Source organism: Oppia nitens, unplaced genomic scaffold (assembly GCF_028296485.1).
Source record: "Oppia nitens isolate AA-2021 unplaced genomic scaffold, nextdenovo-longstitch-racon4-pilon3 scaffold17_pilon_pilon_pilon, whole genome shotgun sequence".
Classification (NCBI taxonomy): domain Eukaryota; kingdom Metazoa; phylum Arthropoda; class Arachnida; order Sarcoptiformes; family Oppiidae; genus Oppia; species Oppia nitens.
The window spans coordinates 2,282,118-2,307,181 of record NW_026533196.1 but is presented as its reverse complement, the minus strand read 5'-3'; the positions used below and the strand labels follow the sequence as shown (position 1 = coordinate 2,307,181).

Below are 25,064 nucleotides of genomic sequence, written 5' to 3'. Positions count from 1 at the left end.
TACATTTACATAATAAAAATGAAATTAAAAAAGTAAATTTTTATCACATTTATTGTAGACAATATTAGAATATTAAAATTTAAGCAGTCTAATTTAGTTTAGACAAGATAAACATTTTTTAAAATGTTCAAGGATAAATAATTTATACTATTAGATTTTTAAAATTAGATAAAATACTTTTAACTTATGTTGACCTGTAATATAAATTACACGCATGTAATTCAATTAGTTATAAAATAAACTAATACTAAAACATTTCCAACTTTATATTTAGCTTAATTGATACAGTAACTTTTCCACTACATGTATATATAAAAAAATAAAAAACTTATCTAGTAAAATCTGGGTATAAATATTTAATTAAGTTTGCTATTTAATAATATCTAATATTGAATAAATAAGTTTGTTTAACAACAATTAATTTGTAAATTTAAGATCATACTTAGTTTAGTTTAATTGGGAAAACTATTTTTCAAATAAAATTTAACTAAAAAAACTATTTTTAATTTTAAATAAAATGTATCAATTAGTTTATCGTTTAGTTGAAAAATAAAATTATATACATAATTATATACATTGCCATAAAATAGATGGCGCCATAAGCTTATTTGAATCCATGTATTATTTATAGCAATTTATTTAATATTTTTATTTTATTTATGCACTACATTGAAAACGTTACGGTATTTTCTATAAAATAATTATTATAATAATATAATAATACCCTATTATTTAAGTGTATAAATTGATGTCATTTCAATTGTTTGACACTCACTGACAGTCACTGTATATAATAATTTGTATAAAGCAGTAGTCTATAGTATAACAGTGTTTATGTTGAATACATGGCCTTTAAATGATAGTGTATTTCCTAGAATTGGTTTCACTCTACTATACATTCAATACATTCAATACATTCAATACTATTACTGCTATTTATTATAGATTTTGAATACTTTCAGCAAATACTTCACCAATTGATTGCATTGAACCCCTGTTATTGACAGTATATACAGGACTACAGTATATACTATATAGTACTGTACTGTATATACACCTGCGCTTACTTTTATGTACTGTAGATAACAATAGAGATTAGTTTTTATCATAAGATCTGGCAATCGGATAGCAAATTAATTAATTAATTAATGGGTTATATTTGTAATATAGATGACAACTGTAAAGACCAAAAAAGAAAGAAAGGGTAGATTTAGTGGAAACACCAAAAATAGCATATTCTCACTGGACTTTCATATATATTATTACAGTATTATTACTATTATTTGATTTAAAAGAAGTCAGTTTTAACACATAATTTACATTTTAAACCATATATTATAAAGTTTATAATGTATAAGAAATTCATAAATGTTTAAGAAATAGTAAAATTTTATGATTATATTTATATTTATTTATTATATGAGAGGATTTTACTTTTATATTAATTACATTTAAAATATACTCTAAATGTTAACTATTGATTAATTTGTTGTTATTGATGTAATAATAAATTAGTTATTTTTTGTTTATAATTTTAAAACATTAAATAAAATAAAAATATTGATACTCTGCTAGATTTGAACTCGTGTTCTATTGCTATCTAAGGGTGAAAGTTAAAAATTGTTATAAATATTTAAGTGCTAAAAAAGTGGCTTAACTTTTGAAGTACAGTATTAAGAGACACTTGCCTTCAATACAGTACAGTATATGTGGCGACACTACTGTACTGTATTTGGTTTATGCGATGTATATATTAAATACAGTGTGTATTGAAAATAATGAGCGATTGCTCTCTCAATGTATGTGTTGTACGCATAGTCGCGAGTGTTGTTGTATTCAATTGTATTATATTCAGTATTACAAGTCATGGTATATATGGTGTATGAATTTAGCAGAGTATTCGGTTAGACAGGTATTCCACTCATTAGTTTATATTAAATATCTGATAAACCATACATTCAATTTAAAAATGATCATGGACATATTTATATATACTATTATACTCAACATTATTGTAATTGGCCATTTTTTTATTAATTGTAAAATTAACTAGATAATAGCATCGACATAAAATAGTTGACTATTATCAAGTTAATTTTACAATTAATCAAAAAATGACCAAGTACAATAATGTTGAGTTTAATATTAGATACAATTATATCATTTGGTTATTTTAATATTGAATGTATGGTTTATTAGATAAACTAATGCATACACAATATATACCAGTACTTGCAATACTGTTTTGTATATGTATTGTATTGTATTGTATTTGAACAGTCAGTTTGTATTAGTACTGTAATGCCTGACTCATAGACAGCACAGCAATAGGCAGTCAGTGTTAGACATCAACACAATAACAACAACACAAATGTCGGGCTCAGCGGTAATAAGTGCTGTGAGTCCGAGTGAAATACCGCGCGACGACATTCCCGGCCGATTCAGGACATTGGGTTCACCTAAAGCCGACCGAAAAGCTGGCGGACGACGACTGAGCGATGATCTGACCGATCATTTTGATGGCATCAATACCGATGTCCAGCCATTTGATAACGGGTTTGACTCTTCATTTTAAATGACATTTAATTTGTTTCAAAAATTAACGTTTGATTTTGTTTTTCTTTACGATATATCTTAATATCTTCAATGATCCCAAAGGATGCTATGCATTAAAGAAGAGTTAACACAAATCAATTTAACACTTCCGCGAGTGACGACCAATCAAAGTGGTGGCAAATGTGTGGCACTGACACTGCAGACGAGGAATGAGCCCAACAATAATAACTATAAAAATAAAACGACGACAACAGCCATCGGACACAGTATAAGTAATCACAGTTTGAGTACATCACTGCCCGATCTGTTAAATGAAAGCAATCGTAAGGATGTTCCCAATCGATTAGACATAGCGTTCAATCCGTACAATGCCATTACTCCGGCCACACCGTTTGCGGGCGCCGTTATCGCTACAACACCTATTCGTATAGCACTGCCCGGTCCAAGCATTGCCAGCTCTTCGTCAAGCAATAAAAGACAACAATTGTTGAATGGCTTCTTTGGCTGTCTTCGCAGTTTTTGGAGTACATTCGACAAGAGTGTCGACAAACAAAACAAATCAGACGATTGGGAGATACCATTTGATAATATTCGTGACTTGGAATGGTTGGGAAGCGGAGCACAGGGAGCCGTGTTTATGGGTAGAGTCAACAGCGATTTGGTGGCCGTTAAAAAAGTTAAAGAGAAGTTTGAGACCGACATTAAACATCTGAGAAAACTGAATCATCCGAATATTGTGTCGTTCAAAGGGGTGTGCACTCAGGCGCCCAACTGTTACTGTATTGTTATGGAATACTGTCCCTACGGACAGTTATACGATTTGCTCAAGAGTGGCAAACAGGTGCCGCCCCAAAAAGTGGTCGACTGGACAGTACAAATAGCGTCAGGTATGAGCTATTTGCACAGCCATAAGATCATTCATCGGGATCTGAAGTCGCCAAATGTTCTCGTATCCTATCACGATATACTCAAGATATCTGATTTTGGCACCAGTAGACAGTGGAACGATAGGTCAACAAAAATGTCATTCAAGGGAACAGTGGTATGTATTTTAAAAGCCATTTTATTTTGTTTAATACACCTGAGAATCAAAATTTATTTTTATATGTATCTTAATAACTGATAAAAACAAATAGCTATCTATCATATGAAATAACTAAATTTTTTGTCAATTATTCATTTGAATGCCAGTAGTTTATCTCAATTTTGACTTCACTTTAAGTGATTTATATTATTGAACAGTTATGTAATATTTAATGCCTTATATGAATCATTGATTGAAATAATTTAATTATTAAACCGTATATCTAATCAATCTCTTTCCTAAAGTTATAATTGAATTTATTTTATTTTTTCGTAAGTTATTTATTAACTTCTAACTGATCCTCAACTTAATTATTTTTTTATACTCTATACAAGTCATGTGTTATTTTTTTATTGTTAATTTAATAACCAGTAATATTAATAACAGAGTTATTGATATAATAAATTTTATTACTATTTTTATATTTTATATATGATACTTATTATATGATACTCGAGTGAAATATTTTAAACATCAAATTTACAGTCAGTGTATACTATTTATTACATAACAAAATTAATTTAATTTGCAATAAATTTCAGCACAAATAATAATAAAAATAAAATTATCACTAATAGAGAAAATATTGTATTTCAAGTTTACAGAAAAAACACATTTGTATTTTAAGTATAAACTAAACTGTTAGCCCATTACGTATCTAATTAGACATATGATTTTTTCAAATGCCAACCCCCCTCCACTCTAAGCACATACCTAAAGCAAACTGAGCCGTTCCCTTTAATGTTGAATGTAATACAAATGTATAACATATAAAATGAAAATTTATTTGACAACTTTAATAATGACAATGTCTTCAGTTGAAAGCTCAAGAATTTTAATTGTCTTTCATATGTCTATAGGCTTGGATGGCGCCGGAAGTCATACGCAATGAGCCCTGTTCTGAGAAAGTCGATGTTTGGTAAGACTATAAACCATTAATTTTACTTAAGATACCAATATATACAGTATATACCTGTAATGACAGTCCCGTTCTCTAACATACAAATGGTCTACAAATTAGTAAAAATATGAATACTTTATATTTATTGTTTTTGTCCCATTTCTGGGATAACCATTTGCTTTCTCTCTCACACACATACAATATTTATAGGCATATATAATGACATAATTTTTTTAATTTAGTGATCATTGAGACACTAAAGAGAAATGTTTTTAACAAAAATTAAACAAATATCGGATTCTGTTTTTTACTATTATTATGATTGTCGCTAAAAAATGTTTATTACAAATTCAAAGTAACGATTTGTATATAAACTTGTAAATAGGTCTCATATATCATTAGCTTGAATGGCAAATATGTTTTTTGATATTTCTCAGATTTTTTATTTTTATTTGTAAGTACAGTGTATATAAAGTAAAATAGTATAACATTTATAATAAGGATTTTCTTTAACAATATAAACTATATTTTTCTTTTTTCGGGGAAATTTGTTGTGTGTTTGTCATCAATAAATAAAAGCAATCGATAACTCTTTTGCATAATTTGTGTCTCATATCGTATGGCAGACACATAACACATACACACCAAATGAAAATCGATTACAAAAAACGTACTGTATATATATATATATTTTTTTTTTATTTATTATTATAATCATTATATTATCATTTAATTTGGTGGACAGTCAGTCAGTCAGTTAAGCACTAACAGGGAATTGACAAAATGCCAATTTTTACCATATAATTGAATTATACAAAAAAGAGATTATAGCATAAAATTTTATATTTAATCAGATTAGACTATAAAGTATAAATTAATGTTTTTTTTAAAACAGACCTAATATATTATGTAATAGTTATATAATATATATATATATATATATATATTATTAATGGATTTTAATTATCTATGCCGGCATAACTAATAAAGTAGAAAATACTGTATCTATTAAGCTGTAAATGGTAAACTTGGTGTTACCCCCATTTGTGTTTATTAACATTTAATATATATAAATATATATAATATAAATTATATAATAATAATAATAAATAAGTAAAATTAATTGAGTGATGACATTAAACATTAAATTCTAAAGAAATGACTGCATTGTTCCCATTATTGTCTCAAATATCGATTGATTTATTTTTTGGGTAAAATTTAAGTCAATTTTTGCTTTCATCTAACATTTGAGAAAAATCTAATTTATTTTACTACACATAAACATACTGTCATATAGTCTACTACTTTATTACTACTATAGGATACAAATAAAGTGATGACAACTATATATACTGTGTATATATATAGAAGTTGGGAAAACCCGATATAAAATGTTTTTCCCAAAAAATAGACCAATAAATTAAAATACATTTACAATACAATGTTTTAATGATTATGAATGTCTCTATAATAGGGGTTTTGGTGTAGTCTTATGGGAACTGATGAACTGTGAGATTCCGTATCGCGATGTCGACTCGTCGGCCATCATATGGGGTGTCGGCAATTCCAGTCTAACGCTACCCTTACCTACCAAATGCTTTCCCGGAGGCTTTAAGCTACTTATGAAGCAATGTTGGAGCGGAAAGGCTCGCAATCGACCCTCATTTAAGCAGATCCTTATGCACGTCGACATTGCAGCCAATGAATTGATCAACATTGCACCCGAAGAGTACTTTAAACTACAAATCGATTGGAGAGACGAAATCGCCAATTGTTTGCAGCGAATGAAACGTAATAGTCATCAGTCGATGTCCAGCGATGACGAGGCAGAGTTGGTTAGAAAGCGTAAAGAAGAGCTGATCCACGCACAGGACATACGTGAACATTACGAACGCAAACTTGAAAGGGCTAACAATTTGTATATGGATTTGACGGCATGTATGTTACAATTGGAGCAAAAGGAAAAGGAGCTCAACAAAAGAGAAATGATGGTAATGGGTAGTAAAGGGCAGTGTAAACGACAAATTGTAGGTCCACTCATACAAGCGGCTCAAGAAAGAATTGCCGGAAGTAGAAGAGGTTCCTATAGACCAGATCAGGCCATCGATATGCAAAGTCCTGTCAAACAGTCTAATGATTGTATAACATGTCACGGGTCGGCCCGTTCACGGATTAAACGGAATCGGCTTAGGCGTAGTATCAATTCGCAGACCAGTGCAAGCAGTCATTCCCATCAAAGTGTTGGCCAGACGATGAACTCACCAATAAATAACAATTACATTAATTATAGTCCGCGACCGAGTCCTCTTCAAGAGAGGAAGAGTTTTGTGGACACAGAAACACAAACTGATAGTGTGTTCAGTGAATCTGATTTAATTAGTCCGTCCTCATCGACACTATCACCAATGTCTGCATTGGGACGCAATGTTGAGACGGTAATAGAGATGGGAGACGACAGTGGTATACCTCGTGGTATACCTAAGACTAGCACTACATCAACGTTTGACTCGGGATTCGACTCACAGAGCTGTTTGTCGACACCAACCGCTCGTAATGGTAATCACGATAGAAGTCCTGTGACACCGATTTCAGGAAAATCGAGTTCTATAGAAACGGATACCGAGGACTCGAGCCGTACGAATAGGAAGTGTCGCTCAAACAATATTATACAAAATACTGTTCCCAGTCTGAGCTCAATTGACGAGAATGGCGGTCACAGCACTGCCAAAGCCAATGATTTTTGCGATGTTGTCATTGTTCGCAAGGGTAGTGTTACCTGTCAGAGACGGTACGGCAATTGTCAACACAAGTCGCCCACATATATAAGCCAAAGACCGGTTCTACTTCACGCCGGTAGCAATATATCAATAATATCTCATAGTTCCAGTTCAGGTAGTGAAGAGGAGGGTGCCGTTGACAGCGATGATTACGGCAGTCATCCATCGCATCACAAAAGGAATGGATTGGCTCAACACATGAACCAACATAGACTTAGCGGACAATCGATGTCTACAATTAGCTCAGACGGTAATATTAGTGATGAAGAAGAGGGCAATACTAGTGAATACTCAAGCAATCAAAACGATATGATATCTAGTCTTTCAAATCCTGATCTGACAAACGCTAACTTAGACAACAATCCCAACAGCTATAGTAATACCAACAATGATTGCAAAGTAAGTGATTTTGCGAACCAAACTTGAGTTGACTGCAATCCAAACATACTGTTCCCGTCCATTGATGTTGTTTTGTCATTCCGTTTTGTATTCAATATTGTGATTCAATTAAGAAAGACATGCATGTCTAATATTATCAATGGTTAACCTTATTATATGTGGATATTTATAATTGGCTCCCGTTTTGGTCATACAGAAGCTGCCATCGACTCCTCTGTCGCTATCGTCGAGTACAACAAACACGACGACTACAAACTCGGACACAGAAGACGTCTCAAACAATACGATCGCCACATCCTATTTAGTGACCAATAATCCGTTCCAATTATACAATAGATTTGCTGCCAAAAACAACAATAATAACAACCAAATATCGGCCAACACTTCGGCAGTGACGACGTTGTCGTCGTCAACGCACTCACAGACACAACAGCAACAGTCAAATCAATCGGAAGAGACAACCGTTTGGTGAGACGGCTAACACACATCTATCTCTGAAATAACTTTTATTAAGTGGGTATCACTTAACTATACAATTCATTAGTTTGTTGATTAGTATATCTGTTGTTTATTTTTTTCTTTGATAAATAAGTCTTCATATTATGGGAACTATTAGGCATTCCTCTGTTGTGTGTTACTCATAGACACACCAAAACTCACAAATTAGCTCACAATTAGGTGCATAATATTTTGCTGGTCTCATATTTGCCAACTATATATATAATATGCATTTTGTTAATATTTCTATCTACTGTATATACACATTACAAACAATACACTTGTTAAATTTACATACAATTATAACAAAAAAAATATACTAGATAATTTTTATCAATTATATATATATATTTAGTATTTATATATAATTTTTATGTACAATACATTCCATAGTAATACTAAAAGTGTGATCTGAGAGTCTATCCTGAGATTTGTTGCCACTGTTAACCTCTAAGTATGTAATTTATACCCAATTGTGTGACATTTTGTTAATATATAATTAAATTAATTGTATTTTGTGGCCAAAAATATAATAATCTCGGAAAAATAACTGATCGATGATTTGATGATAAAATATTAATGAATTGTAACAAAACATTCAAATTTGAAGTATTATTCAATGTATTATAAAACCAAAATGTTTTCCTTATAAATACAATGTTATATTTATTATTATTGTATCAAAATGTGATTTACTAAGTGATTGTTCCACACATTCCAAGACTGAGTCTTTAAGTTTTGTTTTTTATAATAATTATTTAATTTTATGTTATTTTTCAAACTAAAGTACTTTTTGTGTTGTTTTTATTATTTGACAAATATTATTGTTTTTATAATTATTTATATCATTTACATTTTTTTATTATATACATACATATTTACAGTATAATTTATTTTTATTTGTATAATCAAACCCATTACGACTGTACTCTTAATTGAAATCATGTCTACAATGCAGTCCTATTTGACAAATATGATAAATGTGTGATAAAAAATAACCAAACAAACCCAACTGTCCTTAACATTGCGCCCAAATTTCGAGGCCCACACAAAACAATTACATCAATAGCACACACACTTACATTCCCGCCCACACAAACAGTTTGTAATACTGAATATTATTGATAATATAGTACACATATGCGAAATACAGAATATTCTGGCATTTTTTGCTACAAACCATTTGTTCACAAATATTTGAAATACAATACAATTGCTATTGAAATACACACAAATTGTTTAATGAGTTAAACCTCTCCCGGAGATTAGGTGTCGGTATATTATTATATAATTAGTACTATAGATATAAATTAATTAATATTGCTTTACTTATTTATAATTATTGGCTTTAAAAATGTTAATAATTGCTAAATATGTAAAACTATTTACAAACATACCAACATTAAATACAAATTTTATTTAATATCTTAACTATAAATTTAAAACTGTTTTTTGATAATAGACTTTAATTTTATAATTGAAAAAACAAATCCAATAATGTATTATTAATTGTATTAAAAAATATATTGCACACAAAAATTTCAAGTAATTATATAAATATTTAAAATTATAATACAGTAGAATAAGTTTAAGATTATTATTATATCATAACTGTTGATAAATAATGTCAAAATAAACAATTATGAAATAAAAAAATACTATATTTGTTGAGGTATTAAATCTGGTGTTACTTTATTTCTAATTATACTATATTTACAAATAGGAAATTCAAAATTGTTTTTAAAAAGTTTATGCATTAATTATTTAATAAAAAATATACATACTAAAATAAGCTATCAATTTATTGAAAAATCGTATTTAAAACTAATTTCAATAAAAAAGTAATGTTTTTAACTTGTTAAGTAAATTTGTATGAAAATATTACAGTGAAAGTTATTACACTTATTTATGCAATTTTAAACAAATTTTAGGCAATACACACAAACATTGCAATAAATTGTATAAAATAATCAATATTATCAAGCATTTTATAGTGAATTAATTATATGGATGAAATGATTATTTTTTATGATCAATTTTTTATGTGCAAACAAATATTAATCAAATATTAAATTTATTATAGCATTAAATATTTAATATTGAATAATTTAGTAATAATCTTAATAACTAGATTGAATTGAAGGCTATAAAAATGATATAATAGGGCAGTACCTAATGTCCAGGGCAATAATACGTGTCGAGCCCGGTTAGTACCTGGGATGGGAGGTCACCTGGAAATACCGGGTGTCCTAGACAATGTAGACATTTTATATCTATCATATAATATGTTAAATTTGTTTTTTATTATTAAAAAAAACATTTTTATAATCATTATTTCGATTTACAATTCTCTGAAATAAAACATTTTCAATAATCAATTGTTTATAATTTATACAGTACTGTATATTTATGATATTATACAGTATATTATACTAAAATAAATTAATTAAAGTTTTTCAAGTTAAATTTATTTTTAATAAACACACATACAATGTAAAATCTATAATTTTTTATTTGACTATACGTGTAGAAAAAAATGTCACAAAAGGACACCCGGTATTCCCGGGTGGTGTCCCTCCCAAGTACTAACTGGGCTCTCGGCTGCTTAACTTCGGTCATCAAACGAGAACCTGTGCTTTAAGCGTCATATGGCTCTAGACATTGATTATAGCATAGTATTACTAATTTTAATATTTTAGGATAACATTTTTAAATAAATTATAAATTTTAATTAAATCTATTTTTTTAATTAATTTCATTTAAACAATTTCTACTTTTTTTTTTGTTTTAAAATGTATTGAATGTAAATTATAGTTTGTATGCAATATTTATCACAACAACAAAAAGTAAAGTTATTTAACAAACTATACATTAAACTATAGTTACTATACTATACATAACAAACTATATATTATTTTAGGTTAATATTAGCGTAAAATTTATATCCCTATAACATATCATATATAGTGCCACCTATTGAACGATAACTTCCATTATATATATGTCTAAACAATAAGTATATTACAAAAATAGGTTTCAATTTGTCGTCAATTTCATTAAATTAAGGGTAAGTTTCCGATAATTTTGTCCATTTTTATAGCAATACACAATACATACTATATATACGGTAACCGGTAATTGATTGTCACAATTGGCAACAATTATGACAACAATTTGTTAGTAAAAAATTAATTGGCGTTAAGTATTGATAGAGAAATATAATATTATGTTTGTTTGTATTCATTGTATTGAATGCCAGAAATAAAATCAAATAATTGGCAAAACGTTTGGCGCTATTATACACTAATGCACAGCGATATCAACAAAATGGACGCATTATTATTGCTAAACAGTGCTATTTATAGGCCTTTTTTATAGGATGTGTGTCACATATATACAGTGTATAGAGAGCGGCGACAATCAAATAAAAATATTATTAAAATTATTTCATATAAATAATAATAATTAATAGTTTGCACAACCGGTATATATGTATTAATAAATATATTAACCCATACCTATATAACTACCAGTGCCCAAAAACACATAATAAACTAATACTGACTGTACAATATGGCTAACATTATATACACAAACAATGTGCACAGTTAGCTATACGGGGGTGAGTTAGGACAGTGTCGGGCAATGGGTTTGGATAACAGTAGGTAACAGTTTGTGGACACGTGTTTTGGGGGCAAACACTGTGTGTGTTATACTCTATGAGCTATATATATACGGCATTTATAATACATGTATTATAAAAGCGATTCACAAACACACTGTATGTTAGCGTTTGTGTTGTAGTTTTGAGACAAAAAAACTGTGTATTAGTATTGAAATATTTATACCATTTTTAAGAGTAATTTGTGGACAATATTTAAATCAATACATTAATAGTTAGATCAAAACATTTCATATATTAATAATAATAATAATAATATTTACCAATAAATTAATTATTATTATTACAAACAAACAGTATTTGTGTTTATCTTTTATGTGTTTATTATAATAATTGTAATAAAATATATAATTAACAGTAAGTAATAAATTTTAAAAAATATTAATTGAATTATTGACACAAAAAACACTAACAAAACCTTTTTGTCACTTATTTTTCAAAAGCAAAGCAAAGACTGGTTTTTCACTTATTGTCGATCACTTGTTTAGTCCGTTTTTATAAGACAGTTGTGACAYCGATTGAATGGCACGCGGAGGTCGCGGCGGACGCTGTGCCAGTCGGACGTCACCACGTGGTTCGGCCGCAACCGCTCGTACCGGCGAAACAACTGCTGCCGACACTCCGAGACCGGCTACCGATGGCCAAACTCCGGCCGAAACACTGGCGACTAAAGAAACAACAAATGGCGAAGAAGTTGACATGAATGTGACGACTGAAGAGACTACTGCGACGCCTAAAGAAGTTAAAGTTGACAGAAGAAAACCTCAGTTGAAGGCCAAGACAGAGCCTGAACCCGAACCTAAGCCATCGTCACCCGCCAAAAGAGGTGGTCGTTGGACGGCTAAGAGAGGACGTGTCTCTTCATCTGTTGCAGTAAATAATAGCATCACTGATGATGACCAAAATGAATCTGTAGAATCTTCAGCCGATGGAGATTCGATACGAAAAAGAGGCCGCAAACCGAAAGAGCCGATCAAAGATGAGGACAGGTATATACCGAATACTGATGCAAAAAAAAGAGGTTAGTCTTTGTTCTTTAAAAAAAACTTGTATTTAATCAGTACTTTGATGGACAGGTATTATGGCAGAAGGGAGTAGTTCTTTGCGACGAAGAGATCAAATAAAATCAAAATCTCGTTATTCGCCGCCGCCTTTTGATACCCCAAAACGCGATCGATCTGCCATTAAGTTTCCATCGACGACAGCATCCAATTCACGATTGATGGGCAGCGATGACGAAGAGGTATCGGTGTCGCCAACATTCAAACTAACGACAGATGTGATGCCACCGAAACAACGCAAGCCTAACGTCGGCATTCGTACGCCAAACGAGTCAGTAGTTCAGACCAACGAAAACATAAGCGTTGCCAAGATTGGTGACGGAACCAAACTAGTGGTAACACTTCCCGATGGAACCAATATCAAAGTAATTGATTTAGTTTTTCAGTTTTGATTTATTGTTTTATCAAACTTTGGGATTTTTATGATGAATAGGTCGATGCGACTACAAGTTCGTCAAAGAAAGTTGCCTTCAAAGGTAGCAAAAAAGTTGGTGACAAATCCGAAGACGTCGAAATTGACTTCGACGACGACGGCGCCAAATCAGATCCATTAGATGATGATTATAAGCCTTCGAGAGCCCGAAAGAAATTTGAAGAAATCAAAACAACAACTCCTGTCGGCAAAGACAAAGTTATCAATACATACTCTCGGGTCACTCCAAAACAATCCATATCGCAACCGCCGAAACAGTTGCTAACAATATCTCAATCACAACTTAAACAGCAACTGTTGGGCGCGACTCCAGCCAGTAAAGTGACGCCAAAACTTGTTACACCTGTGACGGCAACCAATCAAAAGAGAACACCTGCTTCCACACAACGGCGAACACCAATTTCGTCGACCAAATACATTGATGGACTGCCCGATGTTCACGAGTGCACACTTGACACAGAACCCGACTCTCAGTTTACCAAACTTCCCGACAAAATACTGCTCTTGCATTCGGAACTACCATTGAAATTGGCGCTCAGTGTCGAACACGAAGAAGAATCTTATTTGTTTCGCCAAATTGTATCACCAATGGAGGCCAACCGATATGTCTGTCTTCTTTGCAAAGGTATAGACGTCAGCTATGCAACCAAAGAGGAAAAGGATATCATATCTCACTATCGATCGCTGCACGAGTTGGAAGTAGTGACGGCTAACGCCAAGTTTTCAGAAGACATAGTGTTTATATGTTTGCCAAAGTCCATAATCATTCAGCTCCGGACAAACAACAACTCAATCCCATTGAACGCTCCGTGTCAGTACTGCGGTGATGAGGTCAGACTCATCAACATCGAGAACATGAAACAACACTACTGTTTCGATCACAACAAAGAGGTGACAATGATTGAACAGGAAGAGATACTTAAGATGCATATGTTTTTCTACTGTTCCCAATGCAAGCACCAGTCGGCCGATTTCGAGTCACATCACCGGCACATGAAGACCGAGCATAAGATGAAGTCATTTAAGTGCAAGAATTGTGTGTTAGTGACGCAAGACTTGAACCGATTGAAGAATCACTTCCGCGCCAAACATATGATTAATAACTCGACACAGAATATGCAATGCTATTATTGTCACGGATTGCTGATAGGCATAGATAGGCTTAACAAACACATACAACAGTCTCATATGGTTCAAACGGGTCCTCAAGAGTTTTCGTGTGTCGCATGTCTTAAGCCGTGCGGTCGCGGCAAAGATCTGCTGACACACGCACAGAACTGTCCGATGGCCGGTCAGAAGGACAACAAGGAAACGAAAGAAAAGGAAGATAAAAGCAAAGCAGTTGTTAAACAAGAGTCCAATTCTGACGTTACAGAAGCGGCCATTTGTTTCTTATGCGGTGACGAATTCGAGAATAATGAGATATGTCTTTTACATCAACATCACGTTCACATGAAATGGGTGTCCGATATGAGACGTTATTCTAACGCTACGCCACAGTTGATTGATCCGCCGCTTATTAAAGAGCTGACTATCGATGATCTGACTCCAGAGGAAGAACTCAGAAAAGCCAAAGTAGACACAATTGTTGGCCACTGGTGTCGTATGTGCGACCAAATGGTTAAAGTTTATCGACTTTATTATCTACATATGTCTAACTATCATAAATTGAATAAAGAGTTTCAATGCAATGTCTCCAACTGTAAGGCACAGTTCACATCTGCCGAAGCGTTTCACGAGCACATGATTACTACAAATCACACGCAGAAAACTATTATCACAAATCCAGATGAAGTATGTCTTAAGTTAAAAATTATGGGTAATTTCTTTTTTAAATAACTGTTATCTAATCACTTATTAGGTGTTTGTCTGCGCTTATTGTGATCTATATTTTGGTTCCGACGAGGATTTAGTCGCACATCTAATTACTGACCAACACATCAACAAATTTACCGCTTCCGGACACTTTCATCGAACAGAGCCACGCAATTACAAATGTAAGGCGTGTCACACTTTCTTCGGTATGAAAGAGTCATACATACATCACTTGGAGACTGAACCGCATCAATACTCGTGTCCTTATTGTGGTATATCGACGGCTACACCCAGTAAGCGCTAGCACATCGATGTCATTGTGTTTAAAATAAAACATTTTGAATTAATCAACAAAAAACTTATATGTTTACCTTTAGGCTCCCGACGGGCGCACATTCAGAACACACATCCGGATAAGTTGCAGATCTGCGAGGAGTGTAATGAACCGCAGAGCGATGTTTTGGCACATTTCGTGTCCCATGGATTCGCTTTCGAGTGCAAGAAGTGTATTAAAAAATTCTACAACAGAGAACAGCTGAACGCACACATGGAGGTACATCAGGACCCGATTGTCTGCAATTGGGAAGACTGTGGCCGCACTATTACCACCAGATCAATGCTTGTCACTCACTATAGAGGCCACAAAAGTGAATTTAAATGCAACGTTTGCGGACAAGGTTTGTAACCAATTGTCGATTTTTGACTTCAATATATATAGACTTAAATTAATTTACTTATATATGATACCACTTGTGGTTTCAAATATCCAGTTAAATGTTAAAAACAAAAAGGATTTTAACTTTCAATTAGTGTTTTTATTTGCTTTATTATATAATAACGAAATATTGTCTATAACTTTACAATACTGTGCAATACTGAATCGTATAATGCATTGCAATACATACAATAGAGATCGAAACCAAAATAATTATCAAATGATAAAACCAAACCAATTATAGTAATACTATTTAATAATAACATATTGTTTTATCTTAAAAATAAATTTTAAGTGAAATTATAGTTATTCAATTATAACATGTATTTTTGTAAACAGAAACCAATGGGTTGGGAATCTGTAGAAAATATATTGACTACTATGCCATGTATTGTGAAATGTTAAAACATTTCAATCATTTAATCGTTTAATTATTTATTCAATTTATTATAATATTGACTTTCGATTATAAGTTTAAAACTATTTTGTACTTTAATATTCAATATTGAGAATTATATGTTAACCTTAATATGTTTATTATATTTTTGTATTGTTTTAGTGTTTAGTTTTTGTATTACTTTATGTTCAGTCTAGTGTTACACTCGAGAGAGGAAAGTCGTGTTTTTAGACGGCCTTCAATTAACACATGTTTTTGGTGTAATTTTAAGTCCCACTCTTAGGGCATTTAATTATTATATGTTTTGTCTTAATTGATTTAATAATTTAATTAACTGTTTAGTTAATCAATAATAATATACTTAATGATCTCAATTATAATTCAATTATAAGTTTAATTAATAAATAATAATAAAGTTTTGTATTTAAAGTTATATAAGTAATACATATTTTGTTGGTATACACAGTATATGTCTATAAGCCGAGTATTGGCTTAGAGTTTATATTATATAGTATTATTGATATTCTGACGGTAATTGTGGTTCGATTCTGTTCGACGTTAGTTAAATTTATTGCCGTTCGAACAGTGGCTTCCGGTTCCGTTCGGATTGATGTGAATACGAACACGTATTTTATTAGTTGACTATTAGTTTGTACTGTTTACCCCCCGTTGTGTTTATAACCCCCGTTGTATCGTTTATCACCCCGTGTAATCGTGGCCAGCATATATTTGTGAGCTACACCTAGCCATAGTAACGGAGCGCTTACCCATTGGTCTATTGGTTGATCTACGGGTGCAATCCCCTCTCCGTTTCAATTGCATCAATGAAATATGATATACATTTTATTTTACCGGACCCTATAAATACCTGTTTGCGTTTATCTTATATTTTATTTTTGTATTTATTTACACTATACCTGTAGTTCGGTAAACATAAATTTTAATTTTTTTTTATTGACAGCCTTCTGGAATGTGAATATGTTGAACAGTCATCAGCGGTCACATCAAGCCATTCAACGTATCCAACCGCAAAACATGGCGCCCCAAAAACCATCGCCAGGACGTCCTTCTCAGACAAAGACGCCGTTGATTCAACCGAATCCCATCAAACATGACGGACAGCCCGTTAAGTTTCCCACACCCAACCTGAACACCACATCATTGAAAGCTAAATCGCCGCAACCATTGGGCAAACCGCCTCAAGTGAGCAGCACTGTTATCAAGTGTGGCCACTGTTCGGCACTATTCAAAAGTCCCAAAGACTTGGCCGGACATAAATGTGTCAAAACAAACATCAAACACGAGACACAAGAGGTTAAACCTATGGAATTGGTTCCGCAGACGATTAATACGACTGCACCCAAACCGGCTCCTAAATCGAGAAGCCGAGCGCGTACACCGAAAAAGGTGGCGCAACAGCAGCAGCAACAACAACAACAACAGCCAATGATTGATTTGAACGCATTGACCGCCGCTCAGGGAATTGCCACTCAACAGGACGACGGGACGCAAGTCATTATGATATTGAATCAGGAAAGCGGTGAACTCATGGAGATTACAGCACCGCAAGGAATGGCCGTATCGGATGTAATTAATTCATTGAACTTTGTTAGACCGGGCGAAGTGGCAACTATTCCTGCAAACGGCACTACAGTGGCATATGAGCCGACAGAATTAACTGGAGTACAACAAACACAATCGCAAGAAGTTGACAACGCGCTGACCACTATTGTTAGCCAATCAGGCGATGGATCAGAACAGACCATTATGTTGCCGGCAAACTGTTTTAATGAGGACGGCTCGTTGACATTGGACGAAGCAACTCTGGCCAATCTTATATCAGGCAATGGACAGATAACGGCACCCGACGGCACTACATTTATCATTGACACATCTAATAACTAAAATAATTGATTACTTGTTAGGAGTTTGTGACAACATTATAACTGTAAGTTTAGTAATTTAATTTTTTTAATGTCTACTAATCATATATATTTTACTTACAGTTTAATTTGATTAGTTTTACCAAATTTTTTTGGTTATTTACTGACAATTTTTTTATGGTTTACTGTCAACTAATGGATTCTATATATATATATATATATATATTACATTATAAACCACTGTTTTTGGACAACTTATTTGCAAATTTTTTTAATCAAGTTTTTTGTTAAATTGAAATTGTCTCTAACTATTATTATTTATCATTTAATTTGATGTAATCTTTAGTAATAATTATATCATTTTCACCTATAATTAATTATCAATATCTCACATTATAAAAACCTCATTCAAATCGACTCATTATTAATTAATTAATTACCGTAATATCAAAATATCTTTTTTTTTTTGTTTTTTTAACTATTTGTTTAATTAAATAAACATTTATATAATTACGAAAAAAAACTTGACGACACACACAAACATGGATTACTGAATATATTATAGATTTATATAAGACTACAAAATTTGTTGCTTAAGATAATTGTAATCAATTGTAATCGAAGTTTTTTAAAACAATTCCAATAATTATAAATATATAAAATGATCGATAAGTTTGATCGCAAACATATAAGTTATTTAAAAAAAATATTAACAAATGAACAAAATTGTAATAATTATTAATATTAACGTGTTTTCCATCAATTAATTTTGTTTTGATTTTATTTGACAACAAATTTATGAAATGAAAAATATCCATAATTTTTTTTGAAAAAATATATTTATTTTCATTAATAATAAATTAGAAATTATTAATTTTGTCATCATTTTTTTAATACATTATTTTTTAATTGAATTAAGATTACGATAATCATTGATTTTCTTGTTGACTACTAATTCGGATTGAATCTCAAACCGCCATTCGTCAGGTGTTATCAAGACTTTGCTCAGATCCCATCCTTCGGCCACTAAATTGTCGGTAAATTCTGACCACCATTTGGTGGTAAATTGGTGGCTATATTGTAAAATCTTATAGTTAGACAATTGATTCATAAAATTGTTTGAATCATCTAAACTATAGTCAAGAAGTTTCATTGCACCCAACATTTCCTCCATTACTTTTAACCGATAAAATATACGATTATTTTTGTGACAGTTTTCATATCCAGACAGAAGTACAATGGCTTGAAATATGGACTTCAATAGGGCTGTCGTTTCGAAACCCTTTTTCAATGATATGTTGACACAAGGCGTAGGAGATCTCCAGAACATCGATTGATCATAATTTAAGACGTATTGGAAGTCATTGTCTTGGGTTTGATATATTTTCATTTCAAAATAGCATAAATGATCTCTAAGTGATACACCGGTTGCAATATTATCACAGTAACCATTGGATAGATCTCTCCAGAAAAACCATACGTTCTCTCTATTGTTTGCCTCCCGAACTGATAATATGCGACCAGTTTTTAGCCAATTGTCAACTGTAATGACAAATCGGCTCAAATTGAAAGTCTCTAATGAAACCGCTTTGACTGCTCTATAGTTTGCAAATATGTGAAGTATTGTAAAGCAAATAAACAAAAGCCAAACCAAACTATTTAGAAATAAAATTAAAAAATCAAAATTATTAAATCTAATTGTGTGTCAATGCTATTACTGAGGATTATTGGCCACAATGGGAACCATTATAAGACTGCAGACCAAAGCCGTTAAGTTAACAAGTGTTTCTTGACTTCCATCTTTTGCCGATACATCGGCCAAATTATTGCGTCGGGATTGCTATTGAGACAACAAAATACTATTATTATAATTACCGCATTAGACAATCAATAAATAGATTACATGTTGAGTAAGCGCCGCACGGGTTGCACCACCAGCTGTTCCCACGAGTGATTTGAGTACACCAGAGAAACACTGCATTGGCATAAAGTAGTCGACAAAATACGGTGACAACAGGTCTATCATAATCGATATATCGTTAATAATATCGGCAAATAATCGCCACTTTTTACAGTCGGCGTCCAGTTTTGAGCTCTGGATGTATGCAAACAATATTCGTCCGGACATTGATGTGCCATCTGATCCATAAATTCATTTTTTGTCATTTCATTTATTGTTACTAAATGTTAATTTAATTATTTACCTCTTAATAGCCACGTTATAGTGGCCGCCAATACTGTGGCACTCGAGTCTCCGACACCGACACCTAAATTAACAGTTAGGTTGTCATGATTTTTGGACCAAATGTTTAATTACTTTTTTTAGTCAACCTTTGAGGACAGCATGTGTTCCCAAGTTATTCATTATAGATGATGCAAATGCCTGTACGCTATCCCAGAACTGATACTCGAGATAATCGTTGGATACGGAGTCGGGATAACCGGCCGGCAAAAACACAGACTGTCAGAAATATAAACAATTACTGAATCAATCGATGTATTAATAAAACAAATGGGTTGTGCAGACAGTAAACAACATCTTCAACGCCGTCCAACTGATCCATCGACGGCTTTGTTTGTCCACAACTGTCAACCGATTTTGTGTTGTGTTGTCGGTGTCCACGTATAGTCTTTCCCAATCGTCATCGCCGGCGTATGTCTCGCGGGCCACCACTTTGGCCATTGATTGCCAAATGGATTATCTTTTTTTTTAGTTAAGTATTTGTTTTTAAGATTTTATATTTGGATCAGTTGTCAGATGACAACTGTTGTCAGTTAAGTATATAAACCAATATAGAAATGACAACTCATTCATCAAAACATATGTTATTATTATTATTGTTTTGTCTTTACATTTATACTGTATATACTGTAGTATTATATTGATTCTCACTTTATCTACAATACAGTGAATCACTAAAAATAAAAATAAAATTAAAAATACTTTTTCTCTTTAATAATATTATATATTTAAGAATTAAATTAATATATTTACAAACAAACAAACAATTTGAACAAATATTTAAATTAATTATGAATTTTAATATACAGGTATTTAAAGCATTTCATAATAATTTTTTATCAAAACATTATTATAAATTATAATAAACTTTTAAATAGCATAGCATTGAAACACTTGAATTGTGCGCTAATATAGTATAGTAGTATAGTATAAGTTATATTATATAACTCTATGCCATAGACTCTATGGTTATTGTTTAACGCAATGCACTGATGTTTGAATGAAATGCATTGCTATTAGTAGTGTTGTAACAATCAGTCCATATGTCATAACTACCGGTGCTCTCCATTCAAACAATTCACTGTAAAAACTGGTATTTAAAAGTCCTGTCGACGAAAGCCTTTTTTTTGTTAGTTGTATGGGATTTACAAAACAATTACTCAAAACAGTCATAACTGGAGTACACGTAATACAATTGAGACGACTTTACCGAAGTCCACAACTTAATCATACAAAACGTGCCGCCGATTGGGCCAAAAACAAGTTACCAAAGTATCGGATACTCTACGTCGACAAAGTTATGTCACAAACCGATCCAGAGATTGCCGCTTTGCTGGAACCGCTGCGGCTGTCAGTTAAAGAGCAAGGTTTGTGTGGACACATATTTGTTATTCACCAAAAAGTTTGATATAATAATCATTTTTTTTATCTACTAATAGGTGATATCGTGCGGACATTAAAACAACAAAATGCACCCGAAGTGGACGTTAAGCGAGCTGTCAATGAGCTTAAGGCCCGCAAAAAGGTATTAGAGGACAAAGAGTTATCACTGGCGCCAATCAATGCCGGCTTTGACAGAGCTCTACTCGAAGAGCTTCTTAAGAGACGTTTCTTTTATGATCAATCATTTGCTATTTACGGTGCAATCGCCGGTCAATTTGATTTCGGACCGATGGGTTGTGCGATGAAAACTAATTTATTGAACGTCTGGCGCAACCATTTCGTTCTCGAAGAAAGTATGCTTGAAGTTGACTGCACTGTACTGACACCCGAACCGGTACTGAAAGCCTCGGGACATGTCGAGAGATTTGCCGATTTGATGGTCAAAGATGTAAAGAATGGCGAGTGCTTTCGATTGGATCATCTGATTAAAGGACATCTCGAGAAACTAATGGCTGACAAGAAGTGTAGTTCCGATAAAAAGAATGAATATGAAGACGTTATTATCAAATTAGACGGATTTTCAAAGGAAGAGATGAACGATATTCTTAGAAAATATGACATTAAGAGTCCCATTACTGGCAATGAGGTGACGGATGCCATTGAGTTTAATCTGATGTTTAGTACATTAATTGGACCGTCGGGTGCTGTGAAGGGTTTTCTTAGACCAGAGACAGCACAGGGAATATTTGTTAACTTCAAGCGACTTCTGGAGTTCAATCAAAAGCGTCTTCCATTTGCCGCCGCACAGATTGGCAACGCTTTTCGTAACGAAATATCACCGCGAAGTGGACTAATTCGGGTCCGAGAGTTTACTATGGCTGAAATCGAACATTTTGTTGATCCTACAGACAAAACACATCCAAAATTTGAGTCCGTAAAAGATGTCAAATTGACATTGTATTCGGCGTGCAATCAAATGGATGGCAAACCAGCTCAACAGGTGACCATTGGACAAGCAGTTCAAGACAAGACAGTGGCCAATGAAACGTTGGGTTATTTTATGGCTAGAATTTACTTGTTTATGGTTAAAGTTGGTGTCGATCCGAAAAGGTTGCGCTTTCGGCAGCATATGTCCAACGAAATGGCACACTATGCCACTGATTGCTGGGATGCAGAGTGTTTGACCTCATATGGTTGGGTTGAATGTGTTGGTTGTGCTGATCGATCGTGTTTTGATTTGACTCAACACACGAAAGCTACACGAGTTAAGTTAGTGGCAGAGAAAGACCTACCGGAGCCGCGACAGATCGAGATGTTCGAGTGTTTGCCAAACAAACCGGTAATTGGAAAAGCATTTAAAGCGGACGCAAAAGTTATCACTGAAGCGCTTAAGGATTTAGAATCAGATGATATACTTAAGTATGAGAAAGAATTTGAAACAAACGGAGAGTTTGTTTTGAAAGTTAACGACAAAGAGTTTAAAATTAGCAAAGATATGGCTTCAATAAAACGATCGCAAAAGACAACACACGTGGAAGAGATCACACCAGGAGTGGTGGAACCGTCATTCGGTATCGGAAGGATTTTGTATACCATTTGGGAGCACAGCTTTCGGATCAGAGAAGGTGACGATCAGCGATCGTATCTAAGTTTGCCAGCAGTTATCGCTCCAATCAAGTGTTCGGTTTTACCCCTCAGCGGTAATGCTGACTTCCGGCCTTTGGTAAAGAAAATATCTGAATTGTTGACACAAAATGAAATCTCTAATAAAGTGGACCAAAGTGGCGGCTCAATTGGTCGCCGATACGCCAGAACCGATGAGATAGCCATTCCGTACGGTATTACCATTGACTTTGATAGTCTTAAGGACCAAACTGCTACACTTCGCGAGAGGGACTCAATGGAACAGATTAGAGCACCGGTATGTCAATCATAACTACTTATATATAAATTATATAACAAAATATTAAAAACTTTATAGATTGAAGAGTTGGCCGCAATTGTCAGCGATTTGGCAAAAGGCAAGAGAAGTTGGAGTGATATTAAAGTAAAGTATCCACTCTTTGAACAACAAGAGTCCACAGCTAAGAGTGCTTAAGATAATTGACAACAAATTTAAAAAATCAATCAATCATTCATAATAACTGACAATTGGTTTTATATATCATACATATAAAAATAAATTGCCATAAATTGTATGATTTTTATTATAATAAAATAATAAATTGAGTTTAATTTGAAAAAAATTATTATTTTTTATGTGTTTTCCGGTAATATTATATAAATTTGGTTAAATTTAGTTTATTATATTTTTAATTAAAATTTACCATAAATTATAAATATTATCATTTTTTGCGCCAATTTGTTATTTAAATATATAACGGTTTAATACCTGTATATTAATATAATATTAATATTATTAGCCTTATTATAAAACATGAATGCATTGATTGTCTCTACTCTATAGGTATTTATTAATAGTGTAATAATTTCGAATTTAAAGTCGAATATCTCGAATACTAAAGAGAGAGAGAGAGAGAGAGAGAGAGAGAGAGAGAGAGAGAGAGAGAGAGAGAGATTTTATCATTTAATAGAGAGTATACTATATGCTTTAAAAAATGTGTTATTCATTCACTTACTGTTTATTGTACACGGATTATGATCTACCGAGAACTCGAGATGTATATTACATATGTTTTTTGTGTAACTAAGAGTAACTGCTTTAAAAAATGTGTTATTCATTCACTTACTGTTTATATTTACAATAACTAACCAAAAAAAAACTTAGTGTTGTTATTATAGCTCACGAATTAAAGTTTCCAAACGATTCCGGTTTCCGGTCTGATTGTCGGTAGTACCGTAAGAATCGGGAATTACTATCAATTGGCAGCCATTACGGCTATAAGTCGTGAAAATTATAGCAATTTTTCACGATTACAACCATTGGTAAGAGTTTCGGTACAACAGGACATACCGTGAATCACATTACTGTTTACTATTGGGTTATTGTTATGTTATATATTAATACTATACATGTATTACCTGTACATACACTTCAACATTGGATGACTTGTTTTGTATTGTTTTTCAATTGTTTCGTAAATATTTTGGGATCAGTTTATATACAACAATGTGAAGACACCGTACGATAATATGATGGACACGGCGGACAATAGTTGTGTAAATTGCGGCCAATTGTATGACACAATTGAATTGCTTAAGAAGCAGAATCTGTTGT

General features: G+C 32.6%; 4 protein-coding genes across 7 annotated transcripts; 3 read left to right on the top strand and 1 right to left on the bottom strand.

Annotated features, from left to right (window-relative positions):
* The first annotated feature begins 1,803 nt into the window (after positions 1-1,803).
* On the top strand, positions 1,804-8,560 carry LOC128965620 (mitogen-activated protein kinase kinase kinase 13-like). Of its 3 annotated transcripts, none has more exons than XM_054312352.1 (6): positions 1,804-1,912; positions 2,281-2,556; positions 2,659-3,598; positions 4,501-4,559; positions 6,016-7,717; positions 7,914-8,560. In XM_054312352.1, exons 2-6 carry the CDS (start codon positions 2,372-2,374, stop codon positions 8,187-8,189), a joined length of 3,162 nt encoding a protein of 1,053 aa, XP_054168327.1. In that variant the 5' UTR covers positions 1,804-1,912; positions 2,281-2,371; the 3' UTR covers positions 8,190-8,560. The 3 variants fall into 3 exon arrangements, with proteins under 3 accessions (XP_054168327.1, XP_054168324.1, XP_054168325.1); XM_054312349.1 differs by having other exon boundaries at positions 2,230-2,556; XM_054312350.1 differs by having other exon boundaries at positions 2,200-2,556.
* Positions 8,561-11,213: 2,653 nt separating this feature from the next.
* On the top strand, positions 11,214-18,421 carry LOC128965373 (uncharacterized). 2 transcript variants are annotated; one of them, XM_054312054.1, is made up of 8 exons: positions 11,214-11,282; positions 12,346-12,918; positions 12,974-13,323; positions 13,392-15,185; positions 15,253-15,499; positions 15,584-15,883; positions 17,280-18,266; positions 18,325-18,421. In XM_054312054.1, exons 2-7 carry the CDS (start codon positions 12,420-12,422, stop codon positions 18,221-18,223), a joined length of 4,134 nt encoding a protein of 1,377 aa, XP_054168029.1. In that variant the 5' UTR covers positions 11,214-11,282; positions 12,346-12,419; the 3' UTR covers positions 18,224-18,266; positions 18,325-18,421. The 2 variants fall into 2 exon arrangements, with proteins under 2 accessions (XP_054168029.1, XP_054168028.1); XM_054312053.1 differs by having other exon boundaries at positions 12,341-12,918.
* Positions 18,422-19,078: 657 nt separating this feature from the next.
* On the bottom strand, positions 19,079-21,035 carry LOC128965378 (RUS family member 1-like). The gene is made up of 6 exons (XM_054312062.1): positions 20,729-21,035; positions 20,533-20,662; positions 20,406-20,468; positions 20,105-20,340; positions 19,920-20,041; positions 19,079-19,856 (listed from the first exon to the last, which is right to left on the bottom strand). The coding sequence occupies exons 1-6, from the start codon at positions 20,882-20,884 to the stop codon at positions 19,100-19,102; spliced, it is 1,464 nt and encodes a 487-aa protein (XP_054168037.1). The 5' UTR covers positions 20,885-21,035; the 3' UTR covers positions 19,079-19,099.
* A 380-nt stretch (positions 21,036-21,415) lies between these two features.
* LOC128965654 (glycine--tRNA ligase-like) lies at positions 21,416-23,989 on the top strand. Its single transcript, XM_054312394.1, has 3 exons — positions 21,416-21,810; positions 21,883-23,747; positions 23,808-23,989. Exons 1-3 carry the CDS (start codon positions 21,582-21,584, stop codon positions 23,922-23,924), a joined length of 2,211 nt encoding a protein of 736 aa, XP_054168369.1. The 5' UTR covers positions 21,416-21,581; the 3' UTR covers positions 23,925-23,989.
* The last annotated feature ends 1,075 nt before the right edge of the window (positions 23,990-25,064 follow it).

Bases quoted from the DNA above. Each gene is read 5' to 3' on its own strand.
- LOC128965620 (XM_054312352.1), top strand. From the start codon at position 2,372: ATGTCGGGCTCAGCGGTAATAAGTGCTGTGAGTCCGAGTGAAATACCG. The intron at 2,557-2,658 runs GTTTGACTCTTC...ATGATCCCAAAG, and splicing joins GTCCAGCCATTTGATAACGG to GATGCTATGCATTAAAGAAG. The intron at 7,718-7,913 runs GTAAGTGATTTT...TTGGTCATACAG, and splicing joins ATACCAACAATGATTGCAAA to AAGCTGCCATCGACTCCTCT.
- LOC128965654 (XM_054312394.1), top strand. From the start codon at position 21,582: ATGGGATTTACAAAACAATTACTCAAAACAGTCATAACTGGAGTACAC. The intron at 21,811-21,882 runs GTTTGTGTGGAC...ATCTACTAATAG, and splicing joins GCTGTCAGTTAAAGAGCAAG to GTGATATCGTGCGGACATTA. The intron at 23,748-23,807 runs GTATGTCAATCA...AAAACTTTATAG, and splicing joins TGGAACAGATTAGAGCACCG to ATTGAAGAGTTGGCCGCAAT.
- LOC128965378 (XM_054312062.1), bottom strand. From the start codon at position 20,884: ATGGCCAAAGTGGTGGCCCGCGAGACATACGCCGGCGATGACGATTGG. The intron at 20,469-20,532 runs GTTGACTAAAAA...CTGTTAATTTAG, and splicing joins AACACATGCTGTCCTCAAAG to GTGTCGGTGTCGGAGACTCG. The intron at 19,857-19,919 runs GTAATAGCATTG...ATTTCTAAATAG, and splicing joins ATTGTGGCCAATAATCCTCA to TTTGGTTTGGCTTTTGTTTA.
- LOC128965373 (XM_054312054.1), top strand. From the start codon at position 12,420: ATGGCACGCGGAGGTCGCGGCGGACGCTGTGCCAGTCGGACGTCACCA. The intron at 13,324-13,391 runs GTAATTGATTTA...TATGATGAATAG, and splicing joins CCGATGGAACCAATATCAAA to GTCGATGCGACTACAAGTTC. The intron at 15,186-15,252 runs GTATGTCTTAAG...ATCACTTATTAG, and splicing joins TTATCACAAATCCAGATGAA to GTGTTTGTCTGCGCTTATTG.